General features: G+C 39.9%; 1 protein-coding gene across 5 annotated transcripts in view; it reads right to left on the bottom strand.

Moving 5' to 3' along the window:
- ddx46 (DEAD (Asp-Glu-Ala-Asp) box polypeptide 46) overlaps positions 1-25,193 on the bottom strand; it is a 42,565-nt gene extending 17,372 nt beyond the window's left edge. For 2 of the 5 annotated variants that reach the window (XM_052014717.1, XM_052014720.1), the window contains exons 1-11: positions 25,063-25,193; positions 22,330-22,521; positions 20,375-20,413; positions 19,365-19,493; positions 12,815-12,902; positions 11,420-11,585; positions 9,901-10,049; positions 5,439-5,552; positions 5,132-5,297; positions 1,164-1,284; positions 863-1,038 (exon numbers count right to left, since the gene is read on the bottom strand). In XM_052014717.1, the coding sequence (XP_051870677.1) occupies positions 863-1,038; positions 1,164-1,284; positions 5,132-5,297; positions 5,439-5,552; positions 9,901-10,049; positions 11,420-11,585; positions 12,815-12,902; positions 19,365-19,493; positions 20,375-20,413; positions 22,330-22,521; positions 25,063-25,079 (1,357 nt within the window). In that variant the 5' untranslated portion in view covers positions 25,080-25,193. The remainder of the gene's footprint in view (positions 1-862; positions 1,039-1,163; positions 1,285-5,131; positions 5,298-5,438; positions 5,553-9,900; positions 10,050-11,419; positions 11,586-12,814; positions 12,903-19,364; positions 19,494-20,374; positions 20,414-22,329; positions 22,522-25,062) is intronic. The other 3 variants (XM_052014718.1, XM_052014721.1, XM_052014722.1) reach the window with 2 other exon arrangements.
- Positions 25,194-27,075: the final 1,882 nt, after the last annotated feature.

The raw sequence follows: 27,075 nt of genomic DNA, 5'->3' as shown, positions 1-27,075 counted from the left end.
CAATTTATGTTTGGGTATACATAATAATACATGTACACTTTATTGTTTTAATCATTTAGAAGCTGCATGCATTCCTACCTAAATGTTCTTGTAGCTTCAAATTATGACCAAGCAACATGAATTGAATCTCGAGTTGAATCAGTTTATCATGAGTTTTATAGTTTGTGATATTTGATTACAGTGCTACTTGCTGTGGAGCATGTGTAGTATGAAAGGCCAGGGGTCAGATGACAGTGACAACACTACTGACCCCCATGGTCGGATGATAGCATTGCCTATCAGGTCGGAGGCTACACCACTGTCAATCAAGTGCCCAGCTCCGCCCCACCCATTAAAAAGCACACCTGAGGATTGGCTCATAACCCACCTTTGTCCTTGACCCTGAATCATTGGCTTGTTTCACCTGAGCGGGCTCCACCCCGCTACAACCCTATAAAAGATGGTACACGTGGGCTCTCGCTCTCTTTTCCAATTGCTGCTGGGGTCGAGACCACAGGTGAGAGGGTGCACTTCCACGGGGGTCTAGGACCGTCCTGAGTAGATTCCCAGTAGCGTAGAGCCGTTGTTTGTCCCGATTCAGGGGGCCCCAGACAACGTATTTGTTTGTTCCCTGATCATTTGTATTAGTTCGTTGTGTGTGAGCGTGTGTGCACTTCACCCCTGTTGCGACTCCCCCCATGTTTCGCAATCACCCTAGTGCGAGTGTGCGAGGGTGCATTTGTTCCTTCACATTCTGTTCCCGCGTCGGTCTTTGTGAATAAAATCCTCCTTTTAAAGTACAAAGACTGTGTGTCCAGATACCTTTATCTTTAAGATACCAAAAGAACCTTTCTCATAACAGCATGGAAAACTAAATATTTACCAACAGGACCTTCTCCTTCTTCAAGTGGTCTCTGATCCATGATGTGTCGGAACATAGGTAGAAGAAAAGCAATAGTCTTTCCACTTCCAGTTTTAGCAATTCCAATTAAATCACGTCCACACATAATGGCAGGGATTGCTTGTGCTTGGATTGGTGTTGGCTTTTCATATGCTTGTCTAATACGCAAAAAGTATTGTTAGAAATTGGGAAGAAGAGCAAGTACATAAGTAAGAGCAAGAACTGTTGCATGTTTTATGCTTATAAAAATCACTTTAACACTTATATTTTAGGAAGTACTCACTTTTTCAATGAACCTAATATCTTCATGGAGATCCCACACTGCACCCAGGATTTAATTGGTTTCGGACAACCTTTCCCACGTACTGCAATTCCCTCCAACTCCAATCTGTAGGCATTTACTTCTGTAAAGCAACACAAAAGCTTGAAACAATAAGCGTTCAACCAATGCATGATAAAAAAAATCACTTTTATTCAGGTTGGCTGGTTGGTAATCAGGATGCTCTAACCTTTATGTAATCAGTAAGGTTCAGCAACTAACAGCTCATTAGGCCAACATGGTTGTAGTACATTAAACAAAACAGCACAAAACAGATGAAGCAGGATAGACAACAGGAGTAGTAGGTGCTCATCACAGCTCAGAGCACAATTAAATATTACAGAATTAAAAGAATTGAAAGAATGATCATTCCTGAAAATGCCTTTCTCTATATCTTCACTGCTTTGAAGTGGTTTAGGGATGTTCTTTATAACTATATGTTGTTTGCACTACAATATAACCAAATCCTAAAATAGTGGCAGTTACTTTCTTAAGAATAAAATTAAGAATATGATAAACAACAACTGGACTAACTACAACGAGGTGAAGATCAACCTGTGATATAATTTCATAATGTCAGGCTATCAACTAAACAAGGAAAACATATGATGCTCACAGGCTGAAGAGACATTATTTACTCAAGTACTATTCAAAGTGTGGTGTCATGAACTAGCTCAATTAATCAGTTTGTTCATACAATTGGAATTTTTCTTTAATATACCACAATGCTTATGTGTCACTTTTACTTAAATTCTGGATCAGTGGTGATTCTCAGGATGATCTAGTGGGGATTCAGTGATGGCAATATCACTAAGTGTCAGGGGAGAGGATTAGATTCTGTATAACTGAATATGGTCACTGCTTGGGCCTTCCATCAGTGAGTATAGCCTGAGAAATGGGAAATTTTCAGATTTCAGCAAAGGAAGGTCAAAGCATCAATAAGAAAGTGAAAGTAGATAACAGTAAAACAGACTGTATAAACTTCAGTAGTTATGTAAAAAAAAAACTAGCAAAAGTTAATGTGACTGCTTTACAGACTGAGACAGGAGAAGTTATATGTAATAAGGAAATAGTAGAAAAACTAAATAAACATTTTGTGCCTATCTTAATGTAAGACACAGAGAACCTCCCCAAAATAATGGGTAACAACAGATGGTGTGAATGAGTACTGAAAGAAATTAGCATTCATGGAAAAAAAAGTACTGGAGAAATTAATGGGACTGAAAGCCAATACAGTAAATCATCAGGACTGGATGACCTGCGTTCAGCCTTTTGAAGGAAGTGGCACTAGAGGTAGTTGACACACAACTTCCAAATTCCACAGATTCCAGAACTGCTCCCACAGATTGGAAGATTGTAAATGTAACTCCACTATTTACTAAATGGAAGGGGAAAGAAAACCAAGAACTCTACATTGATAGTAGTGCTGGAATATCATCAAAGAACTGGTAGCAGGACTCTTATAAAATAATAAACAGATTGGTCAGAGTAAACATGGATTTATGAAATAGCAATAATGTTTGATGAATTATTTTTGACTCCAAGAGTGAAATACCTCATTATGATAACTTAACTTGCAACGAGTATCAAAATCCCCAACATTTTTACAGTGACAGTAAATTGAATGATCAGGAGCAAGATGAACTCCTTGAAAATGGATAATAATTGAGGACATACTGAATATGTATGATATCCCAAGGAAAACAACAGAATGAGGAATGTTAACTTTGTTGAATTTTCACAAGTAACAGTATTGAGGAAAAGTATGACAAGAAAAACTGGTAAATTTCCAGAACCATCTTTTTCTATCAATGGTTTTAAAGAACCCCTGACCAATTTTGCAAAGATCTCTGTTTTCAGAAATGTTCCTTAGACTGGATAGCTGCATTAAAAGTTGAGATAGGAAAATAGGACTATATAAACCAGTTAACCCAAAATTACCTGTCTAGAGTTACAGTCTTATGGCAGGATTCCATTAAAATGATCAGGGAGAGCTATTGTGGACTTGTAAAGGTAAATGAAAAAAAAATGTGGTTGGCAGAAATCTGAAACAATAACAGAAAATGCTGGAAACAATCACCAGGTTAAGCACCATCTGTGGAAAAAGCAACAGGGTTAATGTCTCTGACCTGAAATCTGAGCTCTGTTTCTCTTTCCACAGACTCTCCCCAGCCTGCTGAGTTTCCAGCATTTACTTCCTATATTACGGATTTGTAAAGGATGGATCATGCCCGATAAACCTGATTAAGTTGCTTTAAGAAGTGACTAGTGGACAGGAAAGTAAATTTCTGTATTTGTTATTTATATAGATTTTCAAAAGTACATGATAAAATCTCTCATGAGAGATTGCAGGCAAATGGGATTAGTGCAGATGGGCAAAAAGGGTGGCATGATGCGGTGGGTCGATGCTGTATGACACTACGACTTCTATGAATCTATTGCCGCTAAGTGAAATCTGGTGGAACTGAAAGCAGATTATTGACCTGGTTATGAAATTGGCTGAGTGGCCAAAGACTGCAGGATTGATAAGCAGATACTCTAATTGGCAGGATATAATTTGTGTAGGAAGTAGAAAATCACATACCTAAGTTAAACAATGGTTGCTGATGGAAGCATAACATTACATAGATTTTCATCTATTAAGCAAAACTACAGCACATGGATTCCCATGTATAAAAATGTGAATTAAATCAATTTTAATCTAAAATGAATAGAACATATCATTTCTAAATAGTGAAAAGTTGGAAACATTGGAGCTTCTGAGAATTTGATGTCATAAATTTAGATCAAGAAAATGTACAGAAAAGGATCACAAAGGCTGATTGACTATCGACAGTAATATCCACACGGCAAGAATTCAAGGAAGTATACAAGGCCATGGTGAAATGGAAACCAGAGTATTGAGAACAGTTCTTCGTGCCACACTTTAGAAAGAATATAATGACTTGGGAGGGCATCCAGCTTTGATTTACCACAATGGAACTTGGACTCCAAAGTTTAACCTGCAAGTCGTTGTTACCCAAACCAGGGAAATGCTTCCAGAAAGAAAGCTTGTGGGTAATCTGATCAAAGCTTTCAGGATACAAGGGGAACTAAGGGTAGATAGAGAGGGGAGTCCAGGCACAGGAAGCAAAATCTAAACATTTGGAGCAGATCTAATCCAAGTTTGAAGATATATCCACAGGCAAAGAGTGGGAAAAAGTTTGGAGCTTTTCTCTGCAAATGGTAACTAATACTAGGCCAACTGTTAATTTTAAAGTCATGAATTTTGCCGTCCATCAGTCTCAAGGGGGCAAAGACTCCATATGGAATTGGGTCAGAAATCAGATACAATCTTTTGGAACCACCAGCAAAGCAGATCACACAGCTGTTTAGGAACCTTACATGTTCCCCCACATGAACAACCACGATCATTAGGAGAAATTACATTTAAGGAAATAACTGGTCCAGGATCAGTAGATAATCATTTTGAAGTTGCAAATCAGAACAGTTTGATTCCTTATTCCACATTCTGGATGGAAACAGATTACGTAACCTTGTGATGCAAGTACAGGTAACCCTTGCATTACAGCCATTGGGGTTACAGATATTTGATCTTACAGAACTCACAAATCGCTACCCAAAAATTTGAGACACAGAATAAAATTCTCTCTCACAGAATTTATGTGGAAAAAATAGCACCAACAAATCAATACAAAACTTTTTTGAACTTGTGTTTCTTGACAAGTGCACAGTTGACACAACTTAGCATTACAAACAAAAAGTCGCAACACGCAAATCCCACCCCTCCCTCCCCCGTAATGTGGGGGTCACCAATGTATGTCCTGTTGCAGCTAAGCTTCCTCCCAAAGAAACTGACAAAGCACAATGAAAAATATGGCATAGTACTCATCTCAGTTTAAAATCCACCCATCATGATTGCAAGTACCAACCTTCTGCAGACATTTTCGCAAGTTCAGGAACTTCAACATAGAAATTCTTTCGAAAGGGCTCATATTCTATTTTTCCATGATCTACAGGTTCCAGTAGTTTCCTCTGTTTCGTCTGATATCCTGTAAGTGCAGTCTGAAGGTCGACTTCCTCCTCTTCTGAAGAATACTGCTCAATTCAAAAAAGAAAAACAAATTTGTACACAACTAGAAGAGTTTGAGTTTATCTTTAAAAGAGCACAGTTATAAAAAGATCATTTCAAGTTGCTAATAGGAAGCTTTACGTGTTTCCAGCATTTTTCCTTATTACCTCCATTGCATCCTGGTCATTCTCCATTAGCTCTCCTTTCTTTTTCTCCATTTCAGAATGTGGCTTTTTGGTGGTTACTACAGTCATGACTTTCATTACAGTTGCACCTGACTTCTGGCACCAAAACAAAAATTCATAATTACAAGTCCAGCACACAAATACAGCTCAGAAAAACTGTGAGTTTGCTTACCACAACCACAACATTGTGCATTCAACTCAAGCTGAAACATCAACACACAAAACACAAGGAAAAAATATATTATCAAAACTTTAGAATAAATAATTATATTACATTTTTCATTTTTTTTTGAAAGATGGCATCATCCAAGATTTTCTCTTTCACAAAGGAATTTCTGTTGCCCATATCAAGCTGAAAGTGGAAATGTACCCACAAGAATAAGAAAGCCAACATGGTAACCATGAAATTTAAGTTCAATTAAAATTAATCTGGAATTTAACAGAAAAATTGTTCTTGGAAAAAATGACCACAAAAATACACAAAAACCCATCTGGTTCTCTGATATCCTTAAGGAGATAAAGCTGCTATCCTTATCCAATGTGGCCTATATGGAATGGTGATGCAGCTGGTAGTGCTGCTGCCTCACAGTTCCAGCAACCCAGGTTCAACCCTGAACTTTGTGACCACATGGATTTCCTCCAGATGCTCCAGTTTCTTCACACATGCCAAAGGTTGGTACGTTAATTGGCCGCTGAGAAATGCCCCAAGTATAGGTGGGATGGAAACATGGGGAGAATAGATTACAGAGAAAATTATGGGAGAATGGACTTCCTGTGTAGTAAGTATGAATGGAAACTCCAGTTCAATAGCAATGTCGTTGACTCTCATCTGCCCTCTAAAATTTCCTAACAAGTTACTCAGTTGCATCAAGACAATCAAGTCAAAATAGAAAAAGGATAAGACAAGATGGACCACCTAGCACCAACCTAGGCACTAAGCTCATACAGTGGCATGCAAAAGCTTGAGCACCCCTGGTCAAAATTTCTGTTACTGTGAATAGCTAAGCGAGTAAAAGATGACCTGATTTCCAAAAGGCATAAAGTTAAAGATGACACATTTCTTTAATATTTTAAGCAAGATTACTTTTTTATTTCCATCTTTTACAGTTTCAAAATAACAAAAAAGGAAAAGGGTCCGAAGCAAAAGTTTCAGCATCTTGCATGGTCAGTACTTAGTAACACCCCCTTTGGCAAGTATCACAGCTTGTAAATGCTTTCTGTAGCCAGCTAAGAGTCTTTCAATTCTTGTTTGGAGGATTTTCGCTCATTCTTCCTTGCAAGAGGCTTCTAGTTCTGTGAGATTCTTGGGCCGTCTTGCATGCACTGCTCTTCTGAGGTTTATCCACAGATTTTCGATGATGTTTAGGTCGGGGGACTGTGAGGGCCATGGCAAAAGCTTCAGTTTGTGCCTCTTGAGGTAGTCCATTGTGGACTTTGAGGTGTGTTTAGGATCATTATCCTATTGTAGAAGCCATCCTCTTTTCATCTTCAGCTTTTTTTTTACAGATGGTGTGATGTTTGCTTCCAGAATTTGCTGGTATTTAATTGAATTCATTCTTCCCTCTACCAGTGAAATGTTCCCCGTGCCACTGGCTGCAACAGAAGCCCAAAGCATGATCGATCCACCCCCATGCTTAACAGTTGGAGAGGTGTTCTTTTCATGAAATTCTGCACCCTTTTTTCTCCAAACATATCTTTGCTCATTGCGGCCAAAAAATTCTATTTTAACTTCATCAGTCCACAGGACTTGTTTCCAAAATGCATTAGGCTTGCTTAGATGTTCCTTTGCAAACTTCTGACGCTGAATTTTGTGGTGAAGATGCAGAAAAGTTTGGAGAATGAGCTAACCAGCATGAGGAATACACGTACTTAACTTTGCTCTGTCTAATCTAATCGTAGATTGCCCTAGCATGACAGCATTAATAGGAATGACCACCACACAAGCTTTATGAAGACAAAGTCCTGATCTCACACTGAGAACACTCTCCACCATGGTAAACGGGACAGACTCAAAAGATCTGGCAACTCAAAACTGGACATCCTTGAGGCACTAAGGACAATTAGCTGCAACAAATGAATGTAGGTGTGTGTTGCAGATCCACCAGAATGGGTAAACATAGCCTTACATATCCCTCACTTTACCACCACTATGAAGTTAGGGGATCATGCCAGAAGCAGCACTGTGCAGCAAGGTGCCAATCCTTTGTAGCATGTGATAGACAAGAGTAGTGATTCCACAGCCAACAGATCACAAAGTTCAGCAGTCCTACCACATCTAGTCATGAATGGTGCTGGACAATTAAAAGTAGTTAATGGGAAGAGGCTGCAAGAAAATCCATATCTTCAACAATGGCACAGCTGAGCATACCAGTGTGAAAAACAAGGCCGAAGCATTTGCAACCATGGTCAGCCATAAATTCAAGTAGATGATCCAACTCAGCTTCCTTTTGAGGTCCCCAGCATTGCAGGAGCCAACCTGACTCATTCCATGTGATATCAAGAAACTGTTGAGAACACTGGATGTAGCAAACATTATGGGACTAGGCAACATCCCAGCTGCAGTGTTGCAGACTCTTGCTTCAAAACTAGTACACCACTAGTCAAGTTGCTCCATTACAGTTACAGCACCCAGCAAAATGGAAAATTGCTCAGGAATGACCTGTTCGCAAAGCGAGACAAATCTAATCCAGTTTATTGCCACCTAATCAATCTGCCCATCTAAGTCAAAGCAGCCTGCTTGATTAGTACCCAAACCACCACTCTAACCATTCATTCCCATCAACACGGCTGCAAGGTATAGGGTCTACAAAATTCACTAATTACTTGCAAAGATTTATTTTACAATTTATTTTCAGCCAGTAATTTATTACCCATCTCAAATTGCCCTTCAGGAGGTGATGCTAAGCCGCTTTCTTGAATCACCACAGTCCTTCCAGTGAAGACAGTTCTGGGATTTAGACCCAGTGACGATGAAGAACTGGTGATAATATTTCCAAGTCAGGATGATGTACAACTTGGAGCAGAATCTGCACTGTTAGTCCAATGCAGGAGCGTTGATATCAAGGCAGCCTTTAACTGAGTACAGCATAGGACCCCTGCAATGAGTGACTCACCTCCTCACATCCCAAAGTCTTTCCACAACCCACAAGGCACAAATCAGGAGCGATGGAATATTTTCCACTTGCAGATGAGTAATTTCAATAAAACTCAAGAAGCTTGAACCATCCAAGACAAAGCAGCCCACTTGATTGGCAGCCAGTCCACTACTCGATGCATTCATTCCCTTCAACAGGGCTGCAAGGTATACGGTCTGAAAATTCACCAGTTGCAAAGATTTCCTTTTGAATTCATTTTCAGCCAGCATTTATTAACCATCTCAAATTGCCCTTTAGAAAGTGATGGTGAGGCATTTTCTTGAATCACCAGTCCTTCTGGTGACGGTACTCCCAGAGTCCTGCTGGGTAGTTCTAGGATGTAGACCCAATGATGATGTAGAACTTAAGACCTATTTCCTAGTCAGATGGTGTGCAACTTGGAGCAGAATCTGCACTGACTGTAGTTCCATGCAGGAACTTCCCAAATCTTACAACTCTCCCACCAAAATGCCCAAGGGCATAACTCTACCACTTGCAGGTCCCTTCCCAAGTTATGTGTCATACCTTTTAGAAAATATGGCTGTTCCTTTATTATCACTGGGTCTAAATCCTGGAACTCCCTAACCAGTATTGAGAGAAGACCTTAATCAGAAGGATGGCCACATTTCACATAAGTGGTTCATCACCACCTTCTCAAGAGCAGTTAGAGTTGGGCAATAAATGCTGGCCTTGCCTGAGACACTTGCATCCTGAATAATGAATGAAGAAAAATGCTGTTTTAGACTTTCTGCACAAAGGTTGGAACCAGCTTTCATGTATTGGTATTTGTTTATTATTGTCACTTGTACCAAAGTACAGTGAAAAGCTTGTCTTACAAACCAATCGTACAGGTCAATTCATTACACAGTGCAGTTACACTGAGTCAGTACAGAGTGCATTCATGTAGTACAGGTAAAAACAATAATAGTACAGAGTAAAGTGTCACAGCTACAGAGAAAGTGCAGTGCAATAAGGTGCGAGATCACAACAAGGTAGATCGTGAGGTCACAGTCCATCTCATTGTATAAGGGAACTGCTCAATAGTCTTATCACAGTGGGGTAGAAGCTGTCCTTAAGTCTGGTGGTACGTGCCTTCAGGAAGAGGAGAGAAGAGAGAATGTCCCGGGTGGGTGAGGTCTTTGATTATGCCAACAAGATCCAACTATACAAACACAAGCTCCTAAATGCATTACTTATCTAAAAAACAAGTGACAATCTAAGAAAATATCTACAAGTTGCTAAAGAATAAAAAAACAGCATTATTAGTATTAAGTACTTTGTAGAGAGGAAAAATATTTTTTAAAAATTACCTTCTCACTTCCTCCTTTTACACTTCCCATGTTAAATTTTTTCACTTCCTCCTTTATATCTTCCATGTAAGCATCTAATGGGTCCAATTCTTCGTTGTCGTCATCTCCTTCTTCTTTCCTTTCACCTTCAATGATTTCATCTTCATCATCTGTTCAAATAAACAATGGAATTTGACATTCAAGACCAATAAAAAGACAATGGCGAAATGAATTTTTCCAAGTGTTATGAAGCATTAAACCACCAAGAATAAACTTCAATAAGAAAAGAGTTAAGTTAAAGCCATGGAAAATAGACACAGGGTTAGGTTCTTTCACTCTGGTATCTGGATTCAAATCAAGCCCATACCAAATTAAAATTGTTTTTCAGCTTACAGCATGAAATTTGATCCAGGCATCCACAATTATATTCATATATTCCAATTAAGCAAACAGTTCATATTATAGTTTTTTTTAAACTTTATTCAAGGGTTGTAGCATGGGCGGGCTTACCTATCGCCAAGTGCCCTTATGTGATGGCAGCGAGCCACCGTCTTAACCCACCACATTCTATGTTGTCCAATGTGCTACAAGATCAATTGTTCCAGGATTTTTGACCCAGACAGTGAAGAAGAGACAGCAAAATGTTCCCAAGTTAGGATGGTGTGTGACTAGGAGAGGACACTAAAGATGATGGTATTCCCATATACATCTTGCCCTTTGGGGTGACAGAAGTTGCAAGTTTTGGCAATGTATTTGTAATTGTTAGAGTACAGCTATTGTGTGCCAATAACGGAGAGTGTGATTGTTCCACCTGGTGGAGGGGATGTCAAATTTTGTCTTGGATAGAATTGAGTTTCCTGAGTCTGTTGGTGGTGTTTGATGGACTAAGTCATAACTTGGCTTTGGTCCAAGTACTTTTCAATCTATTATTTACCACTCTTTAATAAGTCTTTTACATTACTGGCACAAGTTTAATCTTGATTTTTAACTGCTAACATGAATACCAGAATTGAGTTTCCTGAGTGTTATTGGAGCAACAAGTGGAGTCAAACTCCATCATACTCTTAGCCAGCACCTTGTGGATAGTGAAAAGCTTCAGGAGGGTATGAGTGACTCACTACAGAATAACTAGACATTAACCTGATCTTGAATCCGCAACATTCTTGCAATTGGACTACTTCCAATATGTTCTATTTTATCCACATGCATAATGTAATCTTGAATGTTGATCAAGTTTCTGCCTCAATCAACAACAAAGAACCAAATTCAAGATGGGATATCAATGTCTATCCTCTTGGGCAGACGCAAGATTCTCAGGCACTAGTTGATTATCATGAAGATGATAAAGGGTCTTCTCCCAGTGTCTGAGTCAATATGTGCCCCTAAACCAACATTGCCAAAATGGTAAATATATCCTTCCACAACCATCTTGCTCAACCAGACTGACTCAGTAATCAACCAATTAATGACTGTGGGATCATCTTATGCATAAAATCACATGAAGCACTTATGATCATAAACAACCTATTAAGAATTTTACCATCATCATCCTCAAGGCTCCATTTTTTGCCCTGTTTCATCTCTTCAAGTTCTCGCTTTATTTCACCAATATTTTCCACAACCTTTTTACGTTGTTCTTCCCTCCATTTTTCAACACGTTCTTTCCGTTTTCTCATTTCTTCTTCTAATTTGCTCTGTTCAAAATTCTGAGAAATTAAGATATTTTATAAATGTCATTACTTGGAAATTTCTCTGCTGTAGTAAATGCAGTCATCAGGCCTTTCTTTATTTAATACATTGCTACACAATAAATTATACATGGCCACATTGATACTTGGGAATTCAGATACAAGTTGTTACATTTTTAAATATAAATTACAATGAGTTATAGGCATTATCAGTAGGTAAATAATCACAATATTCACAAAGCATGGAATCTATGAGAGAGAGAGAGATTTTAGGACTATTTGGGAAATCAGTGATTATGGGAATTGGGTATGAAAGTGGAGCTGAGGTCAAAGAACAAATCAGCAAGAATCTTATTTCCTGACAGGGCATTAATAACCTGCTCCTGCCCATATTTCCCAAGTTATGCAAGAGCAAGGTTCTAGCAGCAGAACAACACTAAAGACATTGCTGTGCAAAGCTATTATCTGGCCAGATGCAGCAAACTGAATAAATGATGCAGAAAAATGAACATGCTATCCCCAAATGCCCTTATGTGATGGCAATGAGCCATCATCTTAACCCACCACATTTTATGTGGTTAAGGTTGTCCAATGTGCCATAAGATCATCTTGCCCTTTGAGGTTACAAGTTTTGGCAATACATTTGTAATTGGTAGACAAGCTATTCCAACAGCATGGGTCGTGACACTCTCCACAGATGCTGTCTGACTTGCACTCATTCCACATTTCTATTACCTGGAATATTCTGCTTTTATATTGAAAATTTCTGGTGGTTTGACTATAGTAAACCCTCAACAAACAGCATAAACTGACATATAAAGGGAAAATGCTGGAAGTCTTCAGCAGTTAGGCAGTATCCATCGAGAGAGAAAAATGGTTAACATTTCAGGTCGATGACCTTTCATCAGAAATATCTCTACTGAAAGTCATTGACCTGAACTTTTAAGTCTGTTCGTAATCCTATAGATGCTGCCTGATCTGTCATTTCTAGCATTCTCTATTTTATTTCAGATTTTCAGCATCTGCAAATTTTTGCTTTTCAATTATTGTAAACTGATGATTCAGTCCTTTATTACGTTGCTACTTTTGGTGGATTGCTTTGTGCAAACTGGTAACTACATTTCTCAACATTACAACTGTGACTAGACTCCACAGGTACTTGAATTGGGTGTAAGGCCTTTGAGATGCTCCAAGGTCACGAAAGGTTACTTCTAAATGATAGGTTCTTTACTTCTACCTTTACTTACACTGACATCCTTGTCATCATCTTTCTCTTCCTTTTTCTTTTCTTTTGCAGCATCATTGGTAACTTCTACACGGTCTTTGGATTTTGATCTGGAAAATATACAAAACATAGTAACCTCAAGACACATTGGGGTTACTGATGAAAGGTCATCATCCTGAAACGCTAACCCCCTTCTCTCTCCATGGATGCTGCCTGAACGAGTGAGTCTTTTATTCTGTTTACAGTTCAGATTTCCAAAGTACGCTTTTGTTTTTAAATGTTTTCACCAACCCACCTTCAGGCACGTTTACAAAAACAAGAATCCTGGCTGGTTAGCACACCCAACAACCTCCACCATCAATCAGAGATGTTCAGGTCAACTATAACATCCCAAATGTAACTGGTTACAAAGGACAGTTTTACATCATCTGAACAACTTGTTGTATATTAAGTAATTGTGCAAGGAACAAAAGATCAATCAGCAATGTAAAATACAGCTGGAGGAGTGTGACTGATTTTTAATCATTTTACAATAGACGGGCAGGACCATATATAACATGATGGCCTGCAAAGCTGCTTCAGAAGGCAATTAAACACGCTGGCCTGAAAATAGTGTTACATGCAGGCCAAGCCAGAGAAAGATGCCTTTCTCTAACCTGGAACATCATGATGGACCAAACATTTGCTGATGTCCATCATTCCACAATAAAGGACATCAGTGAAGCAATTGGATTACTTAATTCCGAACGGGTCAAAATTCTGGAATTTCTTCTCTAACAGGATTGCTTATCAGTTGCAGTGGTGAGGCACTCTCTTAAGAGGAGGAAAGCAATGAAATTATTATTTTGTGATTTTGTAACTGCTGAAAGAGGGTGAGAGTTGCACAAGTTGAAAAAGGAAAAGAGAAGAAATGCTGGGAGTCTTTAGCATATTTAACATTCTAAGTTTAGTCTTTAAGTCCAGTCAAAGAATAGAAAATAATTGGACATATATTGCTTGACTTAGCACATGTCAAAGGAAGAGATGTATCTCCCCATCCTATGCCTACATCTGGGAAAGTAGTATTTACTTACCATCTCCATTTCTAGGAGAGATATAAATTACTGCTGAGTGTCTCGAAACCTTGTATTTGAAGTGCTAGGTTAAGTAGAAGATGTCTATCCTGAGACAAGTAGGAAATTAGTCATAGAGTTATACAGCCATACTGCACAGAAACAGGCCTCTTGGCCTCCAGGTCCATGCTGATCATTAAGCGCCCAACCATACTAATACTAATCTAACCTAGCCATACTAACCTAATACTAACCTAACCACACTAATCCCTTTTGGCAGCACTAGGTCCGTAGCTTTCTATATGCTGACAAATCAAATATTCATCTAGGTTCTTAAATATAACAAGAGTATCTGCCTCCATCGCCCATTCAGGTAGTGCATTCCAGATTCCAAAAACCCTTTGGGTGAACAAATTCTTCAAATCTGTCTAAACTTCTTACTCCTTGCTCAAACCTATGCCCTCCAGTTTTACATACTTCTGCCATGGAGAAAAGTTTTTTCCTCCAATATCCTATCTATGCCCTTCGTAATTCTGTATACCACTATCACATGATTCCCCCTCTGCCTTCTCCACTGCAAAGAAAACAAACCCAGCCTGCCCAGTCTCTCCTCATAAGTTGCTCCTCCTGACAAATCTTCTCTACACTCTAGTGCAATCATGCCTTTCCTTTGGAGTAGCGAACAGAACTGTACATGGTACTTCAGCTGTGGCCTAAGTAATGTGTTATAAAATTGTACTATAACTTCCCTGTTCTTATATTCTATGCCCTGGCTAATAAAGAATAGTGCTTTCTTTACTACATTATCTATCTCCTGTCATCTTCAGGAATTCTTGGACTTTTACATCGAGGTCCGTCTAAATGATAGGCTCAGTACTTCCCAAGGCCCTACCATTCATTGTGTTAGTCCTAACCACATAAGCACTCCCAAAGTGCATCACTTCACGCTTATCAAGATAAAATTCTCTGTCTTTACTCTGCCCATCTTACTGATTGATCAATATCAACCTGGAGTTAAGACTATCCTCTTCACTTTTAAAAACATTACTGATTTTTGCATCACCTGCAAACTTACTAATCATATGTCCTACCATCATATACAAATTGTTAATGTGCATGACAAACAATAAAGGTCTTTGATCTGATCCCTGAGACGCATATTGTTTACAGGCCTCCAATCGCTAAGCAACCTTCTACCATCACTCTATCTCCTATTACCAAGCTAATTTTGAATCCAATCTACCAATTGCCCTGGATCCCATGAGTGCTAATCCTTTGGATCAGTCTCTCATGTGGGTCCTTGCCAGAAGCCTTACTGAAGACCATGATACACTGCCCTCATTAATACATTTTATTACCTCTATGAAAAATTCAATCAAAAATTGGACAGACAGGATTTACCTCTAACAAAACCATCCTGACTATCTTTGATTAATCTCTGCCGTTCCAAGTGCAGATTAATCTTGCCCCTCAGAGTTTTATCCAATAACTTCCCTACCACTGACATTAGTTTCACAGGCCTGTAATTATCCATTTTATCCCTGCTGCACTTCTTGAACAAGGGGCAGGACATTTGCTGTCCTCCAGTCTCTAGTACCTCAACTGTAGCGAGCAAAGATTTATAAATCTCTTCAGCTCCACTCCTCCAGATCATGGACACAGGCTATGCCTGTCTTTTTGAGGGATATGTGGAATAGCCTTTGTTTCAGTCCTAATCAGTCCCACTTCCCAACTCTTTTTCAGTTACATTGATGACTGCTTCCCACACTTGTGCAGTGTATGAAAACTTCTTCATTTTTGCAGCCAATTTCCAACCTGCTCTCGGCTTCAGCCATCTCTGACTTTTCCCCTCCCTTCCTGCATCTGTCTCCATCTCAGCGGGTAGGCTAGCCATCAACATTCACTTCTAACCACAGAAGTCATGACTATACAGTATATCCTTCCAACCTGCTCCTGTAAGCACTCCATTCCATTCTTTCAGTTCCCATCTCCATTGCATTTGCTCTGATGATGAGACATTCCACTTGGGTGCCCCTGAAGCAACTTCCTTAACCATGGCTTTCAGCTACCATTGTTGAAAGAGCCCTTGATCACATCTCATTTGCTGCCCACTCCTCTGCTCTCACCCTTTCTCCTCCTGGACAAAGCTGGAAAAGTTCTCTAGGTCCATACTTTTCACCCTACTACCTCTGCAATCAATGGATCATCTTTCACTATTTCTGCAAGCTGCTACTAGATTACTTCACTATGTATTCCACTCCCCTCCCTCTCAGTATTTTGAAGGGATTGCTGCCCTCATGACTCTCTGGTTTGTTCTTCCATTCCTGCCTGATACTCCCAACTACATGGAGGTGCAGTGTCTGTCCTTTCACCTCTTCCCTTCCACCATCCAGAGTGCCCTCGATCAGTCCGCAGGAGTGATTCTGAGCTTCCAGTTGCCTGCCAGTTTAATTCACCACCTCATGCCAACCTCTGTCAGCAGCCTCTGTACAGTTGCAATAAAGCTCAATGCAAGCCTGAGAAACAAACTTCATCTTTTGTCTCGGTACATCTCACTCAGATATCAAATTCTCCAATTTCAGATGACTCTTATCTTTCTTTCTGTTTGTATCAGACTGACCATTTTGCCTGTGATCCCTCTCTTCCTTTTTCTTTCATTTGTATATTCTGGCCTGCTGGGCATGTCCTTGATGCAACGCAGGCATTAGCAACACATTATACAAACAAAGGAGCTTAACTGCCACTTAATTGCCACATTATTTCACCCAATCAGAGAAATTCCCTTTGTTCCACCCATTGCCCTTCTATGCTACCTGGACAAGCTTCTTTCTCAGTTCTGCTGAAGGGACTCACACCTGAAATCTTTACTGTTTCTGTTTCCACAATTAAGAGATATCTTTATTAGTCACATGTACATCGAAACACACAGTGAAATGCATCTTTTGCGTAGAGTGTTCTGGGGGCAGCCCACAAGTGTCACCACACTTCCGTCGCCACTATAGCATGCCCACAACTTCCTAACCTGTATGTCTTTGGAATGTGGGAGAAAACCGGAGCACCCGGAGGAAACCCACACAGACACGGGGAGAACATACAAACTCCTTACAGACAGCAGCCGGAATTGAACCCGGGTCGCGGGCGCTAACCAATACCAATACCATTACGCTAACCGTTACACTACTGTGCCTGCCCTGACCTGTTGATTTTTCCAGTATTTCCTGTTTTTAATATCTCTTTTTTGGTGATAACATGTTCTAGAATTTCACCTTGCCTTCCCTGAAATCTCCAACTACAATATTCTTCTCATAAATTAATACTTCATAACTATATTCACTAAGACCTTACCTACGCACTCTGGCTCCATGCAGAAGTTGCCATTTTGGTCCCTAATGGGTCCCACTCTTTCCCCGGTTACCCACGTGCACTTATTTTGCTTATAAAATGCTTTGGGGTTTTCCTTAATCTTGTCCACCTGTAATATTTCATGTCCCCTTCCTATATTTTTTTTTAAATTACCTACACTTCCTATAGACCTGAAAGGCCTCCCTCATTTTCAGTTCCCTATACCTGCCACATGCTTCCTTACTTTTCTTAACCCAGCACCTGATATCTTTTAACATCCAGTTTCCTTGGACTTCTTATCCACATCATTCACCCTTATGTTGGCCCTGAACTTTCATTATTTTACTTTTCAATGACTCCTACATATACGATGTAGACCTACCTATGCTGTCATTTCAAACACTTGCCAGGCTACATTCCCTAAGGGGAGGCTTAATACAGCTGCGTTCTGGTAGTGCTATCTATGTACTGGTTCAAAAATCTTTCCTGGGTACATTTTAAAAATTCCACCCAATCCACACCTTTTCTCACAGTTTATATTGGAGAAGTTGAAATCCTCTCCAACTATAATCCTTGTTAGTCTCACATTCATCTGTGATTTGCCTACATAGCTGCTCCTCTATCTCTTAACAGTTAAGAAGCCTGGCACATACAGCCAGCAAAGTGATCAACCCCCCTGCCATCCATTTGTTCATAAGCTTTACCCATAAGGCCTCATTTGAAGAGCCTTTTAGAATATCCTCCCTCATTGTCACAGTAATAAGATAGCTTTATTAGTCACATGTACATTGAAACACAGTGAAATGCATCTTTTGTGTAGAGTGTTCTGGGGGCAGCCTGCAAGTGTCGCCACGCTTCTGGTATCAACACAGCATGTCCACAATGTCCTAACTCATACATCTTTGGAATGTGGGAAGAAACCAGTGCACCCGGAGGAAACCCATGCAGACAAGGAGAGAACGTACAAACTCCTTACAGACAGTGGCCGGAATTGAACCCAGGTTGCTGGAGCTGTAATACCATTACGCTAACTGCTACACTACCATGCCCTATTCTGTAATGCAATCCTCTGTTTTGCACCTCTTCCCCAACATGTATGAAGATTCTACACCCTGGAATATTGGGCTGCTAGTCCTGCCCTTTTATCAATTATGTTTCTGTAATACAAAAAATATCATATTCTCATGTGCCTATCATTGCTCCAGGTTTATCTGCCTTATTAATCAGACTCATTGTATTAAAATAGATCCAATGTCGTCTTGTATTCTGTGTCTGCTTGCTCGTTGTATTGACTTAGTTTACTTTCAATATTTAACTGCACCGCCCCTACAACTATACATCTGCTGTGTTCCACTACCCTGCCAAATTAATTTGAACCCTTCCCAACATTAAGGGTACAAAATAATAGTTAAAATAGGCTGATGGAATAGTGGGGGAACATATTACCAATTGTGGACAACAAAATGTAATGCTGGTTTTAAAAATGGACATTAAATATTTGTTAATTAAATTAAAGAGATACAGGTCTACTAGTTTCTACATTGGCAGTAAGGAACACAATGAAAGGGAATTCAAGCACACTATACTCCAAAACCAAAACTCCAGTTGTCAGTGGAGAATGTTGATGGAATGATCAACCACACTATTGGTAATGCAACATACACTGTCCCTGTACTATCACATATAGCAGTTAATTCTAGACTAGCACCAGCAATGTGGTCATCTGCAAAACTGGAAGAACAATAAATGATGTTCAAAGTCAACCAGTTGCAAAAAATAATGTTGCTAAACTATCGGTAAGGTTATTAAATTTACAATGTAGTTTTTTGATTCAGGCTAATGATATTTGATGTTTATTTATTAAGGCACATGTACATCGAAACACACAGTGAAATGCGTCTTTTTGCACTACTGAGAATGTGCTGGGGGCAGCCTGCAAGTATCGCCATTCTTCCAGCACCAAAATAGCCTGCCCACAACTCCTAACCCACACGTCTTTGGAATGTGGGAGGAAACCGGAGCACCCGGAGGAAACCCAGGAGTTAATCTCAGCTCAAGGAAAATAACCTCCCTTTATTCAACTGTACTAATTATTTCTACTAAAGAACACATTTGATCTTTAATTTCTTTTTTAATTGATATTCTGAACTAATGAATAATACCCATCATCTTTAATACCTTCTTTCCTTGCTCTTACTGCGACTCCGAGAGCGTGGTTGAGAGTGTGACCTACGGCTTCTGCCTCTGCTTAACGATCGCCGTTTTTCTCGACTGCGAGATCTCCTCCTCTCTCGACTGCGAGAACGCCTACAATGGAAGAGTTATATTTAATAATGGTGAAAACAAGTGATATACAATCTTCATACAGATCTTCATTCAATTAGTTTAGTGTCAGATAGTTACACCTTAGAGTAGGAATCTGAAAATCTGAAAATATTTAAACTCATCTTGTACAGTCAAATCCAAAGGTAAAGAAACAAATATCTTCCCCAAACCTCAAATGACTTCAAATTCAGCAGTACATTAACTATTCCTATCTCATGCAAATCTGTTGAGTAACCTTTTCTGACTTTCTCAACCAACTAATTATAAAAGGAAGACATTAGTGTAGAAATATATTAAATCAACATATATTTTCAGTTTTATATGGCACTGAAAAAAAGACACGAGCAACAAAAACCTAAATTTAACACAGAAATTCAACACTGAAATCCATAAAGGTGAAAGAACTTGCATTTATATGTCATTTGCATTCTTAGTATCTCCTAACACACTTCACAGGCAACAAATTACAGTTCCAGTGTATTCAATGCTATAATTAGGCAATTTCCTCTCAGCAAAATTTTGCAACAGCCATGAAATAAATTGCCAAATTATCTGTTTTTGGTATAGGTCAAATGATAAATGCTGACCTAAACACTATGACAAATTCCCCTAATATGCTTTGAAAATACCCTTGGGACCCCTTGCATTTATCTGAGGGGACAGACAGGACTTTGGTTTAACACCTTATCTGAAAGACAGCACTTCCAACAAAAGACTGTGGTAATATTGAAATTTCAGTATTCTTTAAACATTCAAGACCCTGGGGTGGGAACGGAATCTATAGTTTTCTGACTCAGCAAGAGTGCTATTGAGCCAAGACCAAAAGTTTGCTTAAGGTTAAGTTTAAATTACTATCTACTCACTTTGATATGACCACTGACATTCTGCATCTCTGTGGTGTTCTGTGTAAGATAAAATTAAACAATTGGAAAGAAAGCGGAAAATAAAACACAGTCAAAACTAAATTATATTCAGCTTTACATTTTTGCAGTGGATATAAAATGGTTAAAATTTCTGGCTTCCACAGTGCTGCTACTATTTGTACTACAGATTAGGGACAATAACCGTATTTTTCTCACACAACAGCTGTAAGAGGTTCTGCAATATTATCCGGATTCTTTACGCAGTGAAATTTTCCTATTTGTACAAAACATATTCCACGGCAAATGGAAAAGAACACAAGAGGGTCAATCACCAGGCACTGCTCCAGTAGCAGCCAACGTCACAGGAACATTGGCGTTATTCTGGCTGCCCAATCAAAGCTTAGTCAGAGATGGAAAAATGAGATATGTTGACGCAAAAAAAAATAAAAACTAGTGCAAGAAAGAAATCATGCACAAATACCCCAACTACAAACTCACATGCATTAAATCCAGTCATAATCATCATTAACGTTAATCTGTCCTATTGCACAATGAATAGATTTATAGATGGGGAGCGTAGATTTGGTGCATTTTATACAACTAGATTAATTGGAGGGCACCATGTAATCCTGCAGAAAAAAAGATGCTATTTAGAGATAATGAAAAATCTAAATCCATGCAAATTATTATAGTAAATATCAAAATAAATATAGTGAACATTTCAGGGCATGCTGATATAGAGAAAGAATGCTGATCAAAGCTCTCCGCAAATGTTCGAACTAATCTATAATCTATGTCACAATTTACCAGAATGTACATTGGAATATTCATTATCTTCTGAATGAAGACCGCCATTCTCACAGAAGTTTCTATAAATGTTAGTCATCATTCTTGCGCAAAGAGAATTAATCTAACAATTCTAGTATTAACAGCACTGTCATAATGATTATACGAGTCATTAGTTGGGTAAAACCATCATATTCTTCTTACCCACAAGAAAACCAGCAACTTCATTACCCCTATGCAATATTTTTCTTGTATATTTTAAAAGATGTAAATGCTTCAAATCATAATTATAATTTTTCTTAATTTATACCAATGAATTATAATTACAGCAAATTAAGGAAATAAAGGATATTTTCACCTGAACAAAATTCCTACCATAGTATTTAAATAGTTAACTTTCAACATCATAAAAGATGTCAAGATAAAACAACAGCTAATTGAACCAACAAAAACATGTGCAGACTTCCAATCTTATCATTACTATTATCTCTGATTTAATAACAGTGAATTAAAGTCAGTATGACAGCTCAACACAACACAGAAAAAAATTCAAATATTACCTAAAGCAAGTCATCACTTGCTGAAAAAACAGTCAATGTTAATTATCTATGGATTTAGCAAAAAGAAATTTGGTTAAGGATATATGATTAAAAAATTGTTTCACAAAATCTGAATGGCTTCATTATAAATAATATTAACACTAGTACCCTATGAGTGCACACAACTAACTGAAAAACTGTCACTGCTCAAAATGTCACTTAATAACCACTCAACTCAACTTCTGGGACTGAGTTAAAATTGTATAATCTGGAGATTAAAATAAAAGGTAGATGCGATAACATATTTATATTTAAAACTGATAAAAATCTAAAAGAGCAACTGATAAAGGCATGGTTATTTCATAAAACCAAATCACAGTAAGGTTCTTATTGAATTCACCTTCCATAAACAGATTACTTACTTTTATTAAATATTATATTGTCATCATATTAATCTCACTCTTCTAGTTTCAAAGCCTAGTCCTCCTCATCTAATCACCACTGGTTCCTTGACTTTAAAGGGTACTTGTGACAAGTTACAATACTTTCAAACAAAATCGGCTATGACACTCCATTGCCTATTACAATAAACTGAGACACTGTTACTTCACAAAGGCTCAACATCCTCACCTGAGCCGTTTTCTTTCCCGTGACCTTGATCTTCTCCTATCGCGACTCCGAGAACGATCCCTTCTCCGATCACGGTCCCTGCTGCGTGAACGACCTCTGATGTCCCCGAGCTTAGACCGCTTCTCAGCAGGTGAACGGCTCCTGGAGCGACTTCCAGAACGGCCTCTGGATGCAGATCGCTTCCGGTAATGCCTAGGAAACAATATGTTTCAATTTCAGAAAGACGTCTTGATTTATTTTGGATCATGCATCAGCAAGAACAGCATCAGCAGATACATTTCTCATCTGAAACTCACAACCTTTTGCTCCTTTGTCACCTTATTTATTTTTAAAAGAGTGATCTCTAGTTCTACATTCTCTTAGAGGAGGAAACGTCCTCTCCACATTCACCCTGTCAAGACCCCCTCAGCATTTTATATTTTTTCAATCAAGTCACCTCTCACTCTTGTATCCAGTCTAGCCAGTCCAATTTTTCCTATGAGAACCTGCCCATTCCAGGTATTAGTCTCCATCCAAACTGATTCTACTTCTTGATTTTCTGAGCTAAGATTTTCCTCTGTATTGTCCTTATCCCATTCTTTAAAATCGTGTCACCCAATCCCTTTTCCATTTCACTATCTCTTTTAAAAGTTACATATTCTGATCTACTTAACTGCAAACCTTGATCACTTTATAGCCACGTCTTGGTAAAGTCTGTTTGATTTATCAATTTAATTGATCCCATTTACTTCTACTTGGGCAATAATTGTTAAAACATATTAATTTCAAATCAGATCCAATCTGATTCAGATGTTGCAGTTCTGATGACACGTCATCGACATGTAACATTAATTATTTTTCTTTCTCCAAAGAAGCTGCCTAAACCTACATGTACAAAATAAGTATTTCCAGCATGTTGTTTTATTTCAGGTATCCACCAACTGCAGTGTTTTGTACTTCACTGTTCCAGCATTTCATTTCTCTGTTCTTGTTTTCATTCATCTCCTATTCACACTTCCTCTGAACAGATCAACTGCATATAACAAGCCGTCATTGCTCTTTCTCAGCCAAAACCACCACCACTTGTGTCATTCAATTTCAAATAGCGAAATGGAAAAGGGATTGGGTGACACTGATTTTAAAGAATGGAATAAAGACAACATAGAGGAAAACCTTAGCTCAGAAAGTCTGCACTTTCTCACAGTCCATTTTGTTATCTCCACCCCTTCTTGTTTTATCAAACTTAAAATCCACAGGGTGGTGAAATTATGGAATTCTCTTAAATAGAAGATATTGCAGACCAAATCACTTCAAGGAGGTGGGTATATTTCTTCATGCCAAAGGGATCAGAGGATATGAGGAAACGGCAGGAACAGGGGACTGAAGTGGATGATCAGCCATGATTGTGTCGCAGACCTGAAGAGCCTACTCCTGTGCTTATATTCCAGCATCTGCAGAATCTCCTGTGTCCCTGTGCCCATATTTCTAAGTAAAATGTGTTTCCTTTTCAACATTTCCATTCTTACTACAGGCTCCTGACCCAAAACATTCTCTTCCCACTGATCTGCTCAGCATTTAAGCCATTTGTTTTGCGCTCACATGCCCAGCATCTACACCACCAAATGCTGCGTGATTTTTCTCAAGGAGACGTGAGACTGCAGATGCTGGAATCTGGAGCAACAATCTGCTGGAGGAACTCAGCAGGTCAAGCAGCATCTATTAGGGGAAAGGAACAATTGATGTTGAGGTTGAGACCTTGCATCAGGACTGCAAATGGAGAGTGAAGAAAGCCAGTATAAACATGAGAGGGGGAATGGTGAGATCGAGGGGGTTGAAGGACGTTAGGCAGATCGAGCCAGGTAGGGGAGAGGGAGACGTGGAGACAAGAGGTAGATGGAACTGATAGGAGGACGCAGACAAGAAAAGGGCAGGTGGAGCCAGATAGGGGGAGGAGAGGGTAAAAAGACAGCTGCTAGAGGGTGATAAGCAGAAACACAAAGACTATAAGTGCTAGAATCTGATAAGTAATAATGGTGATAATGGGAACCATCAAGGGAGAGGAAGGCAGATGGAACCATATTTTGGAGAGGGCATTGTCAGTGTCAAGTGAAGGTAGGCAGATTTTCCTCAAGTTTGGCAAACCATACACAGTCGGTCAAAATCCTTCAAAGTAGTTTAATATATGAACTAGATAATAAATTAAAGCTACCAAAACAAAATAATGTTGATTCCGAAATTAGACTGATTATTCGTAAATCTCATCTGACACCAATGCGTGCTCATTTAATCGGAGACAACAGCTACGTCCGAATTTCAACGGCAACCAAGTCAAGGGACCCAATTTCAAATGACATTTCCCATTGTTTGATTAGATTTCTCCACGCATCTCAGAAGGGATAACTCCTGGTCCACACAGGCCAGTCAGACACCAGATGGTGGGTTGGCCCGCACACGTCCCTCCCGGACACCAACAGGTCAGACCGGACCAAAGCTGCCAGCTCCCCGGCACAATGTGCTGCCGAACGGAGGGAGGCAGCCGGGGGAGGGTTCCCCCCGGTACAAGGAGCCACGTACCGCCAGCTCCTGGCACAATGTGCTGCCGAACGGAGGGAGGCGGCCGGGGAAGGTTCCCTCCGGTACAGCCAGAGTCAGTGGCGCGGCCTAAGCCGCCTGCACCTCTTTTAAACGCCATCGTCGACGTGGAAGCCCCTCCGACGGCAGCTGCCTGCGCGATTGCGCCGCATCTGTTTGTACCTGGATTCCCTGCCCATGTTGGACAGTTGTCGCCACGATCCCGCGGCAAAACAACGAGCAACTCTCCACCTCCACCGCCACTTCCACCATCCAGGACGCACGGCGGCAGGAAGGGAATGGCGGGCGCTCGACTCCGGGCCCGGCCGCCCTCTGTTGGCCGGAGGACGAAACGACCGCCCGCTTTCGCTGGGGTGGGGGACGGCGGTACCTGGTGAAGCTGATGGGTTGTGGGGGGGGGGGGGGGGGGGGGGGGGGGGGGGTGTTGTGGGGCCTAGATGGTGAAGCTGATGGGTCGGGGACGGCGGTACCTGGTGAAGCTGATGGGTCGGGGACGGGGGTAGATGGTGAAGCTGATGGGTCGGGGGGGGTAGATGGTGAAGCTGATGGGTCGGGGGGGTAGATGGTGAAGCTGATGAGCAGGGGGTAGATACCTGGTGAAGCCGATGGGGCAGGGGGGGTGGGTACCTGGTGAAGCCAATGGGGCAGGGGGGTGGGTACCCAGTGAAGCCAATGGGGCAGGGAGGTGGGTACCCGGTGAAGCCAATGGGTCAGCGAAGACAACCTAGAAGGGATGACAATAGGGGGAAGCACACCAGGAGGTGGACAGTGAGAAACCGTGGGAGAGATTGAAGGGAAAGGTGGAAAAGGCACAAGCAGATAGGGAAGCCAATCGAGAAAAAGTCAAGAAAGACAAACATAGGGAGATTTGGGGAGGAGGAACGAAGGAGAGGAAAGAATGGGGATAGAGGTGAAGAGCAAGTTGTTGGGAGCAGAAGAAAGTATGTGAAGATGGATGTGAAAGAGTAGATTGGGGTTGAGGAGAGAAAAGGTACAGAGCTGGAGAGAGAGATGGAGCGGGGAGAAGTGTTGGCAATGGAGGGATGAGAACTACATTTACTGAACAAGAGGTGATGAAGAATGTCATAGTCATAAGAGTTGTTTGACACGGCGAAGGTTCAGCCAACACAGAAGGTGACCCTGTGCCAACCTTTTTGCCATCTTCGCACATCCCATTTTCCCACATTAGGTCTATATCCTTCTATGTGTGTTTTTTTTATTCATGTCTATCGTATTTCTCTAATTGCAGAGAGAATTGGTATTGCAGTACTGATACAGGTTCAATGAACTTACTCAAAGTACCTGGAAGTGTGAATTTGAAACAAATTGTGATCTCCCCCAGTCTTCTCCATTTAAATACCAAATCAAGATCACAATTAACTGTGCAAGCCATTGGCAACAACACAACGGTATTCAAAATTTTCCCTCTTGATGTTTTCCTGACCAGCCTTTTTCAGTTGGATATCTCAAGTAGTAAACTCAATGAATTTCTAAATTGTTATTTGGAACAGGTTCCTGAAAAAATGGACCCAATATTTGTAGGTAGGAACTGAGTTAAAATTTGTGTATGGAAGGGGATATCTCAGAAATAGGGTGAATCTAATGAACTTAATTGCAGAACTTCATGATCTTTCATTTTCACATGTTTCCTCATATTCATTATAACTGAAATTTTGCCATGTCCCCCAATATCCTTTGATGTGTCTATCCAAGAGATTGTGGTGGCTCAGTTGCTCACAGAGATCTTCACTGTGATAATTTCTTTGAATATTGAGAGGGTTCAAGTGATGTGGATCAAGTGCAAGAAAGTAATGCTGAGGTACAACATCAGCCATGAACTTATTAGATGGTGGAACGAGGGCAATAAGCCAAATGGCCTGCTCCTGCTAGTATTTATGTTTTTATGTAACCTGACAAGGAATAGCTCCATATTAGAACCAATATTAGTTCATCTCGCAGATAGTGACCTTAACACGATTGAATATGATACAAGGTTTGAGAGATAGTAGTGAGAGATTTTGAAATTAAGTGTGGTAAACTTTGAAAGGACTGAAAAATAAATTAATCGCAAAATATTAGACTAAACTGATAATGAGTAATCCTATAAACAGTGGGAACGAAAGTTTAACTACAATACAAAACTAATGCTTTCCTTAAAAGTCAAATGCTCCAATT

Source organism: Pristis pectinata, chromosome 4, assembly GCF_009764475.1.
Source record: "Pristis pectinata isolate sPriPec2 chromosome 4, sPriPec2.1.pri, whole genome shotgun sequence".
NCBI lineage: Eukaryota > Metazoa > Chordata > Chondrichthyes > Rhinopristiformes > Pristidae > Pristis > Pristis pectinata.
The sequence above is the reverse complement of the archived record's forward strand: the minus strand, read 5'-3'. Positions and strand labels throughout refer to the sequence as shown.